The sequence below is a fragment of the Pinus tabuliformis genome, chromosome 8 (assembly GCF_031772625.1).
Source record: "Pinus tabuliformis cultivar Carrire ecotype Pingquan chromosome 8, CPIR1, whole genome shotgun sequence".
In the NCBI taxonomy this organism is placed as follows: domain Eukaryota; kingdom Viridiplantae; phylum Streptophyta; class Pinopsida; order Pinales; family Pinaceae; genus Pinus; species Pinus tabuliformis.
Window position 1 is genome coordinate 453,322,694 of NC_142294.1, and position 12,495 is coordinate 453,335,188.

Sequence of the window (12,495 nt, forward strand, 5' to 3'; positions counted from 1 at the left end):
TATTCCCCGCACCATCTTGATCTCCTCCCACCATAGCGTGGCTTTGGCCTGCAACTGGAATATAGCCAGCCTTGCCTTAAGATGATGATCATATTCATACACCTGAAAATACTTATTCATATTAATTAGCCATGCCTCTGCAGCTTCTTCTGATTCCCCGTCGAAATGAGGTGGTTTAATTTTCCGAAACTCCCCTTGTAGTTCCATCCGGGGTCTTTTTGGGGTTTGATATTCCGAAGCATTGACAGACTTCTCTCCTCGCGTCTCTGCCCTGCCCTCTGTTTCTTCTGGTTCAGTATGATAGCTCTGTTCATCTGTTATTCTTGGCTGTTCAGGTCTCGGATGTGACTGCTGTTGATGTTGCTTATCAGATAAGCTTTTCAGAATCCTCTCATGTTCAACATTTAATCTTTCGTTATCTGCACGCAGCCAGGCCATTTCGTCCTTTAGCTCCTGCAGTGTCCTCAATAGCGTCGAGTCATTATTGCGGCCTGCTGCTCCCAGTTGCACCCAAAGCTCAGGATTTCCCTGAGGTTGTTCCATGTTATCCGGTGGTTCCAGATTTTCATAAGGAGCACTATTTGCTCTGCTCATTCTGCTACTACCTGCTTCAGAATAACTTATTAAACAGATTTAATTTATCTTTGGCGTATGATACTATTTATATTCATGTTACTGTAATTTTAAAATTTTTCCCAAAGGTCATAGAGTTGTAAACCTTGGGCTCTGATACCAAATTGTCACGCTCCCAACAGAACATAGAAGTAAAATTTTTTATCTACTATATTAACCTTACATATTTGTAATTATCAATACAATCCATGTTAATTCTTATGGTTGACTTCACATATCAACATTAATCTATGTTCCACTTATGATAACCACATATATTATAAAACACTCATAATCGCATTATATGTTATGGCAATAATTATAATCACAACATATATGATAACACGGTATTCGTTTTATGCATGGGCAATGAGTATCGCTTGACCCTACCATATATGAGATTCACGGTACATAAATACATTCCATTGTTTAACTTTACATGTACATATGTTGACTTGGCAACACGTCACACAGTTTGCATTGGTGCTTTAATGGTTTACTTATGGTTAGCGGATTCTTCATATCCCGAGAAATCTGTGACTGGTCCGGCCCTGCCATCGATCCAACTGGTTTGATCTGCAGCGTCCACTTGGATGGATTAACGGTTATGTGTCAAGCTGCCATGTGCGCTTGGAGTCTACGGACTGACACATTGGGCTTGCCACCTTCGCGCCAGAACTATCCCGAAGTCCACCGGCTATCAGACGGTGACTACAAGGTCTACTCAGATCTATGGTTCTGGTTGAGCCACGAATCGGTAAGGGTTTCATGTTATATATATGCTTGTTTATGTTTTCGGCTCTATTTTCCCGGTTCGTTCATTTCATTGCAGCAACAGCATTCTCCAGGCCTCGACCTTCAGCCATTGCTCCAATGTTCAACCTTCCTTATCCTTGGAACTACTCGTTCTGTGACATACGACATCAGGCTTGTTAAATCCGGTATTGACATTCCTATTCCTCTGCGTTTTGTTACAGGTTTTCATTATTCGCACCAGGTTCATCTCTAATACAGTTGTTGACTTGTGCAGGTGGTTCATTACCATTCCGTCAGGGTCGAGGCTTCGATCATTTCGCCGGATTATCGTTACCAGGTAAGGGTTTAACACTATCGCCGTTTTCCAAGTAATTCATCCGGTCCTTACTGAATACTTATTCCCTTTGACAGGGATGCCGGCTTTGTATTTCGTTTACTTGCTCCTCTGCACCAGCTCAGAGTCCCGGCTTAGTCGGAACTACTCAGCTAGGAGGCATATTGTTTTAAGTGCGCTCATAGTCGAGCCTCATTTAGATACAGAACTATTATTTTGGTCATGAGCTGTTCACTGGAACACAGTCGTTTTGTTTAATGTGTTGGTTAACATTTGTTGTAATATCACACAGTACTCGGAAATACCGAGGTTACAGTATTATTATTATGTTTTCATCCGGTTTAATGATGTTTCCATTCCGGCCTGTTATCGGTCTCTGTTAATGAAATTATATGCTGTTTACAGTGAATCTCTGTTGTGTATCCTCCACTTATTGTTGCATGCATATGTGTTATGTTACCGGCCTTGGCGCCTCGGCCAGCATGCACCAGTTGCGACTCGGTACGAGGGGGTTCGCCAAAGCGGAGAGTTTAATGGATGAGGTTGCATGCAACCAAGGACACCATGTTTCTTCCACGGCGTTTTTACTTATTGATTCTTATATGATAAGCTGTGAATGCATAGGGTTTTCCTTATTGCATGAGACCAATTTGCAAATACTTCGAATAGGTTATACTGTAGACATGATTCGTTTAAAATCTTTGTAACTATTTGCGGTTCAGCTGACCAGGTTAAGATAGGGTTTAGTGTTTGCCTCATTTGCTATTTTGATAAAAGCACAGTTATATTCTCGGCGATTACTTAGCCCGTGAGGATTTCTAACTCACGCAAGATTATATATGCATTAATGTATCAAGGGTTACTGCCATTTTTGTTAGCGGCGAACGCCTGTACAATTTCTCGTTTTCTATATTCCAAAGTGAAGATTCTAATCTGTACCGTCACTTTTACATATAATGAGGGTTTATACCACCGATGTTATGATAAACCGTTTATTACATTTGCTATTGTTTCTTTAAGGAATCATGCAGACTTAACCCTGTCGCTATTTTTACTTCATATAAACTATATGGTTCTTTTATCCAGTTTATACATACAACTTTGTTTCGGCATTCGATTCTGTTCGTATATATTTGACCTTCGGTTCTATTCTATATTTTCAACAGTGGGTTCTGTTCTACATTTCATACCGAATACAATACTTGTTTTTCTTGATACTGTTTAAGGAGAAATAACTAGATACCCTACCATTTATCTTTCCTTTTCTGTACAGTACAAACAGAAAACATTCCAGAAGATATATATATATATATATATACGTGGTAAGGCATACCTGTTATTCTGCCAAACCTTTAGTAATGCTTGTCATTCCACCCGTCCGTAGGAAGAGTTCTTCTTTGACCTTCCACCCCCAAGCACTTGCAGGTCCTACTCGACCGCAATTACACTGGTCTCGCCAGTAAACGCTATCTGATCCTAACCAGACATAGCATACACAGGAAAATTCTTTCCTCTTAAGCCATCTGATCCTCACCAGACATAGCATGAATCTCCTCTTTTTTTCCTCTGCCATCTGATCCTAACCAGACTTGGCATTTCCCCCTTTTCCTCTGGGGTCTCAACTACCTCAAGGTAGTTAGGGTTCCAATGTAACTGATTCCTCAGTTACTAACCATGATTAATCATAACTCAATTCAAATAGTACCAACACAATTTGTCTTTCATTAACATAAAAATTAATAACAGGATTATATATATTTTAAAATAAAGTCTTTGTTCAATAATTACTTTCACCATTTACTAATATTAACTTTTCACAAGGGATGTTACAATCATCTCATCCACAAAATTGAAATGTTTTTTTATCTTCTTACTTTTTAATTTTGGTCCTTCGTCTCCATTGGGAGTGGACATTAGTTGCGAGGGTTTAGGACCCTAGTTTTTCTTCTTGTTATGAAGATGTTTCTTATTTGAATGCTTGGATTTATATTTTTGTTATCCACTAACGGTTTGTTAAATGTACCTGTAGTGTTAATCACGCCAAGATGCAAGTGTTTATTTTGTTCTTCAATCAAAGAATCACACAAAAGGCCAAGAGAGGGTGCTATGTAAGAAGCCCTTTAAGCTTCTTTGGTGGAGTGAAAAGTAGATATAAAGATAGAATATGCACCATCAAGCTTAGGAAGAATAACATATACACATAAGTCATCCTTCATATTTATTTTGCAATCTTTAGGTAAAAGTCTAAGTGTTTTGAACATAAAATATATAATCTTCAATGTAAGAGAAGTAATTGGAATTTAAGGAAAGTAATTAGTTTTCAAGCTAGACTTTAATCATATTATGCTTACCAGATATGATCCCAACTTATTCCAAGCTTCATCTAAGCGATCAATTGTTGAAGGAGAAACTATAAATCAACATAAATAGACAGACATTCTAATTAATCCATGTGCTTTATCATTTACTATTCCATATGGTTTTCTTTGTGACATCAATGGAAAATTTTTCTTTTCCTAAGGTAATATGATACATTTCTTTACTTTGTGGTACATTCTTTGTATGAGATTTGCATGAGAAATAGTGGGCATCAACAGTTAAAAGATCACTTGGACTAGTTATTCTATAATATGAAGATAATATAGATTCAAAATAAAAAACTAACTCTCTAGATTTAAATCTTTTCAAAATTTATGTAGTTAAAAAACAAAAAATTGAAAAAGAACTTTGGATGTGAAAGTTATGCCATTTTTAAAAAATTCATAAAAGGTAACGAAAGTGCCACATAGTAGGTAGAAGTTGGCTAGCGAAAATTTTAGAGGCGAAATTTTACAAATAGGCTATTTTTTGAACATTTTTTTGAAAAACATATTTTCCAATTTGGTTAAAAATTTGTCTATTTTGTATATATATATATATATATATATATATATTCACAAAAAAATACCAATTGTAATAGTATATTGCATGTTTTTTATTGAATATTCACCTACATTCTATATGTATTAATTTTCAAGCCAGAATAGTCGCCTACAATACTATATATAAGAAAAATATTAAATCCTTAAAGAAACTTTGAAGTTGATGCATGTGATAATGAATGCACAATGTTTTTACTAAGTAAAAACATTTTCCTTCCCTCTTTAACTTTGCATATAAGCTCAATTTTATAACTAAGTCATTTATGAAGTGAAAAACTTTAGTGCAATAAGTATAATCACTTTTCTAATGAAATAACTTATTTTATAAGTTAAAGTTGTAAAATGTAGTGATTCACTTTAATAATTTAAGTGAAATTCGCTTTACAATAAAGTTATGTGAAGACTTAAGGTTGCATGAGCTTTTAAAAAAAGTAATTTAATAAAAGAAAGAATATAACTCAATATTTCTTATTTAATAAATTAATGTAGTTAAGGGGAAGATGAACTTCTCCTTTTTTCCTTCACCTTGAGTTAGGTGTTTATCCCCTAACACTTGCATTTTCATGCCAAAAAAAAAAACTTCAACATGACCATACACATAAACAACAATATTTTTAGAGGAAATATTCAAAATTTTACAATAATGGGGTTAGATCTCAATTAGCTTACTAAAAAAATGTGTGCTTTTCTCTGTATTTTTGATTTGTTGAGCTCACATAAAGTGCAAAACAAAGATCATATGTAGAAAATAAAACACTTTTTATTATGTTTATGATATTTTTAGATTGTATAGAGCCCATGAAAAAAACATATGTAAACTAGAAAGAGTAGCAAACTAAGAATAAAATTAGTAAAACCAAAATATTAACTAAGGGAAAAAAATTAAAAGGGTGTAATCAAACTTTATACATCCAGATTTGACAAAAAATGGTTGTATCTTATGCCAAAAAAATGAAAAGAACTTCCAAATAAAAGAAATGCTTTAGAAATAATGAAACAATCGTCTTAGCCCAAAAATGCACAAATAATAGAACCTAGTGAACTTTTGATGCATGTAATGAAATAGGTTCAAAATTTTGATCAACAATTGGAGTAAGTCTTTGAACAAGCTTTCATGCCATATTCGACAAAATATGGCATTTCCACACAAGAAAATCACCTTTAACAATCACTTGCACAATCATATAAAATATTAATATGTCAATGTATTACATGGATAAAACCATAAAAAAGGAAACAATTCATGGTCCTAACCAATGTAGCCATTTGAGACAATATATTTAATGCAAAAGGAAAAAGATCGATATGTAAGAAGTTATGGATATTCTAATAGATAGTTTGTCACAACAAATCTAATAAAATAAACCAAAATCTATACTATGAAGGTTGAATTCTTTTAGATTTCATAATTGTTATTTACTCATTTTGCTTATGAATGAAATAAGATAAAATGAAAAAATAGAGAACAAAAAATTATTATCACACACCAACAACAATGAGTACAAAAATATGTTATGGGAAACTATTATGGGAGAAAACCCAACTAGAAGGTGAGACTACTCCAACTAGAAGGTGAGACTACTCTACTCTCTTATGTCTTGAATAGAAATAATGCAAGTATGAATGAGAAGACACTCTCTATGGAGTCACTCTCTACTATAGAACAAGATACAATCTATTAGCCTAATAGGATGCTACCTAACACTAACTCCCTTTCTTATGCTCTCTCATTCTTACTCTTAGTTTCTCTACTCTATTATGGAACAAGATACAATCGATTAGCCTAATAGGATGCTACAAAACATTAACTCCCTTTGTTATGCTCTCTCATTCCTACTCTCAAGTGCTTTACTCTACAATGGAATAAGATACAATCAAATATAATGAAACTCATTTTCATCCTAGTGGCCTAGTTATAACATAGGCTAATACCCAACTAGAAGGTAGGTTTCATTCCTTCAACTCCCAACTAGAGTGATCACTTTAATCCTTCTAGAGTCTTCTACATAGTCTGCACGTGGCTAACCCAATATATATGAATAATGAAGGTTGACAGAACACCCACTCATATCATATCATGGTGATTCTTGCACCATTGGAAAACTCTCGAAGTGTAGGAGAACATTATCAGATTTGATGTTAAAGAGTGGAGGTTAGCCCAAAATTTGTAATTTAAGGCCTCAAAATAACCTTGAAATGTTTCGAACCCAATTATCCAGACTAGGTGCTACCCATAAAATTGTTCCTGCAAGTTGATTCCTCCAATTTTTCTATTGTTAAAGCATCAAGATGGATGACAAATATATGTAATGAATTCATATAGTACAAAATTTGCACATATGAGTTTCTATTACAATCAATCTTTAGCAATTGACCCTTCATGCTCTTTAAACAGAGATGAACTAATTGAAAGTTACGCCACAAATTATTATTTGTTAATTTTGAGGAAGATATGAGCCAATATATCACTTTATGTGTAGAACATACTATAACCATCAAAATACATAACTACAAGTGCATACTAAAAAAAACACTTTTACCTAAAGACACATTACACCATATTGATCTTAACTAACTCCTAATTGTCCAAATGTCCTAACAATTTAGTAGTTTGGGTCAAAAGGATAACTTCTAGGCAAAGGCAAATAATTCTTGAAGAGGAAGGTAGAGAAAAAATGTCTCGCCTTAAAATATTTTGGGAAACAAAAACCTTTCAAAATGGGGAGATCACTAGATATTTTATCATCTATTTTGTTTATTTTTTTAATAAGTTGGGGTGGGTTTAGAGTTAATGGCTTGTAGAACTCATTTTTGGTGTAAGTGTTGTTTTGGTGATTTTGATCCTTGAAATTCTGGAGCCCATTTGAGGCATTAAATAGTCATATTTTGGGTCCAAATTTGTGGACATAATCCCCTACCCGTTAATGTTATTCTACACATGGAATTCCATTGACACAAAAAATGTCACTTCAATAGAAGATTAGATAAAGAGGTTATGTCTCCTTTGAGTTGATCAATCTTATTGATCATCATACCATATACATGCCATTTACTCACACATAAAAAGTATTTATTTCTAAATTTTCAAAAAAGTTCTAAATGGTCAAAAACTAACCCTTAACCCTAATATAAAATTAAAACATATAATATCCATTTATCTAGCCTTAAATAATTAATAAAACGATATTGATTTTATTTTCTCTATATTCCCGGTTGCTAATCTGCATAAATTATAAAATATAAACTTATTGTTTTCTCTCTCCCAAATAATTTCGCTTGGCCCATTTAATAAAACATATAAATATCAAACCACAATAAAATAAAATTATTTTGATTTTATTTTCTCTATATTCCCTGTTGCTAATCTGCATAAAATATAAACTTATTGTTTTCTCTCTCCCAAATCTTTTCGCTTGGCCCTTTTGCTGAACTACCAGCCTTGTAACCTACTCTAACCACCTTGTTTCCCAAATTCATATAATTTAATAGAATGAAATGGAATAGTTGTAACTAACAAAACAATGGTTGAAAGATCGTGTGTAACAATTGTTCCTTAAATTGAGGAGCACTACATGTCAAGTGTCCAAGTTGGGTTACACGCCCTTCAAATTGGCCGTTATTATGACTTAGAACAACTTGTCCAAGTTGGGTAACAAGCCCTTGTAATAGGCCTTTATTATGACTTAGACCAACTTGATCATAAAAATTATATGGACGAATAATCAAACCTTCCAAATCAAGATGTTGCCCCCAATGTGGAAATGTGACTAATCAATTCCTTATTATTCCTTTTCTAAAGGTGTTATACCGTCTTCTCCACCAACGCATTAATGCAGAGCCCACACGCCATTTGACAAGAGCCTCGCAATAATTTAATCGAGTTGTCGAAAGCGGAATCATCACACCCAGTCAAAAGTTTTTTTTTTTTTAAATTGCGGTCGTTGATAAAAGCATAATCTTAAACTTTGTTTTGCATCAAAGTTACGAGTTAATTAAGAAATATTTGTTTATTAAGATGTCAAATAACTCATAACCAGGAGAATATATTCAATTAAAAAATGATTATGAAACCATCTTTTCCCCGCACCCAGAAATTCACAAATTCCTTTCACAAACTTGATTATCACACCAAGATTGCGATCGTTGATAAAAAGAATTATTTTAAAACTGTGTTTACATTAAAGTTACGACTCGAGAAATATTTGTTTAGTAATATGTGAAGTAACTCATGCCAGAGAGAATAGATTTAAAGAAAAATATTGATTACTATGCAAGTTGCTTTGACAAACCCGATGGTGAAGTCTTTTCAAGAATGATTCATATGCACTGGAAAAGTCAAATAAAGAATTAAGTTTATATGTCAGCATGACTAGACGTTTACGTGTTAGTATTTAATTCCAGCGAGACACGGCAGCATGACACGACCAGATGGAGAATACGACAAACCATGAAAGTAGAACTTTCTATAAGCTTCATATTCGCTGGTAAGCAAGTCTATGCCTACTTTCCTCTGTTCAGCCATGTTCGTCAGTCGAACCACCCCCACGATCCAGAGCACAGATGCATACCAGGGCCCAATGTTAATTCATTTCCGACTTCTTTCCAATGATAAGACATGACACCAGCACTAAATGTAATGTAGCAAAAGGGAACGAATTGTGACAAAATCTTAAAGAGAGCCGTCTCAATCGGAATCCCCCGTTGTCGGGGACCTCTTTGAGCGTGCAACCCGCAGCAGCGGTAATGGAACTTCCACAATACAAACAAAAATAATAATAAGTTGTTATGTATCTTCAACAGAAACTGTAAATGATAGTAAATATTATTAGGGTTGCATTACAGAGCACATTTGCATAATGCATTTACTGGATATTCACAATTAATTGTAGACTTTACCCCCGCGGGATGAACAAACCTTCAACCAGGGGGTTTCCTCGTGCGGCATATCAGTTTTTATGCCTTTCAGTGGTGGTCCTTTGGACACACATGAACTGCTTGCCGGTGCTTCCGGGATGGGTCTCTTCTTGCCACTGATCAGAGGCACTCCAAACAACATGGGAGTTGCTGTTTTGTTATCGTTTTCGTGACCGTCAGAATTCGCTTCTCTTCCACCGGTGCTCTTTGCAGCGGTGTCTGAGTCTTTAACATTGCTTCCACAGAGCTCCGTTAAAAGATTAGGCGGCCTCTTTTTCTCGTGATTTTCAGAGAAAACACTTTTATTGGCTAACTTGGCCAGTGTGGACGCGTCCAGCGGCAACGACTTCAGGTTTTCATCGCGGCAATTCGTTTGAGAAGCGGCTATCAGGATATTTTTGAGGTTGTCCGGGGTAATGTTTACACACTTTGACAGAAACAGGAGGAGATCGTTGCACTGTTTCTTCATTTGTGCCAGCTCTGACATGAGAAGCAAATTATCTTTTCTGAGTTTTTCATTTTCACCATGGAGCCCGGATGTGCTATTTTGACCACAATTAACTAACGCCGCCTCTGCGGGAGAAGAAACAGGGGAGGAGGTCGAAGACAATGCCTGCTCTTCGACAGAATTGACCGGCGAAACGCATCTGCTAGCAGGGGCTGCTGAAGATTGCTGGACGCTTTTTCTTCTATGAATTTCGCAGAGCAGCTGCTTTTCTCCTTTCCGGAAACAATCATTAGCGAACTCCCAACGGTCCGGAACAATCTTGCGGAATCCCTGCTTCAGAAGACTCCATTAAATAATTAAATAACAGAAACTAAAGAATGTTCTAGAACAGAGAATACCTTACAAAGAAAATCTCGGACAGGCAAATAAATAAATAAATAGAATAATAAATAAAATAAATGTTGTGCTCTTGATTTTCCGTATGCTTGTACTTACGTATGTATTAAGCTGCCGGACGAAGCTGGAGAAATTGTTGTGCTTGAAATAATTCGGTAGCAAATCCCGGGCGAATTCGGCAGGTCGCCACACTATGAAGGTGTTCCCCTCTTTATTCCAAGAAATAATGTCGTCTGTGCTCGAATCATCGACTAATTGATAAGTCTTGATGAGGAAGGGAGCTGGTATGGATCTATGACCCTCCACAGCAAGCACTGTCGTTTCCTTCTTTTTTTGTTCTGCCGTGTTCGCCATGGTTTCTGGCCGTGGAATTAATTCAGAGAAGCCCTGACAGTATAGCAACTTTCAAGATTGGATATGCTTACCGACTACAGTGCAAGCAGAGGAATTCGATGAATTCTCTGGTTCAAAAACCTAAGATCGCGTCTGAAGGTTAAAATTAACCGAATCTTAACACCTCTCCTCGCAATAAGGTAAAAAGGGAAAACAGAAATCTAGATATCGAAATCCTGCGAAACCTCCGCGCGCTGATATAAACTTTGGCCAACTCTTTAACCAGATCAGTTATGGCACGGAACCGCCAAAAGAAAGGGGTCGTAGTCTTATGGACATAGAATTTATCCCGACAGACTTGTTCCTTTCCAAAGAAGAACTAAATACTCCATTTTCCTACAAAATCCACTGCAAATTCGGAGAATCAGGGCACATATGAAATCGTCAAAGATCCAAATTGACAGAAATCGAAGCACTACAATTTGCATATTTCTACCAAAAAAAGACCGGAAAAACAAAAAAAAATGCGCCTGCGGAACCCTAAAACTTACATTAAAATGCAGAAACTGCCCCGATCTGTTAACTCAGCCGCTGAAAATCTTAGACGCCGAAAAATATTACATTCGCCGCCCAGGAAAATTGCTCCGAGCGAACAAAAATAAAAAATCCCGTTCCTCAGACTCATTACACAATACAGGAGTCGACGAAGAGCTGGAAAGATGCCGAAAATAGCTACTTTCTTCAAACATACGTGCCAGAAGCCTCCATGAGAACGCCGATTTTTACGGATATGGCATTCGGTGGACGATAACACCAGTCGCGTAAAGGAGAACGGGTTCTGCAGAGGAACTCCTATAAAAGGCAAAGGAGAGGTTCTGGAAGCTTTTAGACGAATGTCAGAAAGGCCATAAAGAAAGAAAGAAAAAGTTAAACTGCCGGAAAGAAAAAGAAGCAGCGGGGGCGAAAGTAGGAAGCCACAGACCATTGAGTGAAAAAGTCTTAAAGAAATACAGCCGACGGAAAGATAGTGGGGGAGCTTTGCTTCTGGAAGTTCACAAAATAATCTAGAACTTCCTTTCGTCTTTTATTCCATCACGGATCGAGGGTGTCAATTTTTCCACGTGTAAACCTACTTACAGCGGGCCCCGCCTTTGCACGCCTTCCTGCCTTGTCGGAGGTGGTCCACTTTGTAATTTTATTTTCTTTACTTAAATTTGTCCGGCGAAAAATTGTTTTTTCTAAATTCGTAATGTTGTGGTACTCTTCTACGCAAACCCGGGGTCGGTCCTCTGACTGAATATTGGGTCAAGTTTTAGGTATTTGCCACGTCATACTAGTGGTTTGACGTGTTCGTTTATTTATTTATAACATTTATTACGTCATAATATGTCGGTTGTATGCTTGAAAATAAAATCTAGGACGACTATATTTTCGAAAATAAAATCCAGGAGTAAGTGGCTGGGAAATTGTTCAAACATTTTAGTTTTCATTATTTTTTTTTTATACTTAATATTCTTTAATTAATTTTAAGGAATTATTAAAATTATAAATATTATTTAGTGCAATAATAATAATAATAATAATAATTATTATTATTATTATTATTATTATTATTATTATTATTATTAGTGAAATTGTAAAATAAAATATGATAATAATGTTTAAGAATATTAAATTTATTTATTTATATATTTAAAATATAATTTAAATAATAATTAATTTAATTTAAAATTATATAATTAAATAAAAATAATTATAATTATAATTATAATTTTTCCATC

The 12,495-nt window shown here is 35.4% G+C and overlaps 1 protein-coding gene across 1 annotated transcript; it reads right to left on the reverse strand.

Annotated features, from left to right (window-relative positions):
- Window positions 1-9,393: 9,393 nt before the first annotated feature.
- LOC149236000 (heat shock factor protein HSF24-like) lies at window positions 9,394-11,671 on the reverse strand. Its single transcript, XM_089372297.1, has 3 exons — window positions 11,266-11,671; window positions 10,481-11,122; window positions 9,394-10,315 (listed from the first exon to the last, which is right to left on the reverse strand). The coding sequence occupies exons 2-3, from the start codon at window positions 10,733-10,735 to the stop codon at window positions 9,503-9,505; spliced, it is 1,068 nt and encodes a 355-aa protein (XP_089228423.1). The 5' UTR covers window positions 10,736-11,122; window positions 11,266-11,671; the 3' UTR covers window positions 9,394-9,502.
- Between the last annotated feature and the right edge of the window lie 824 nt (window positions 11,672-12,495).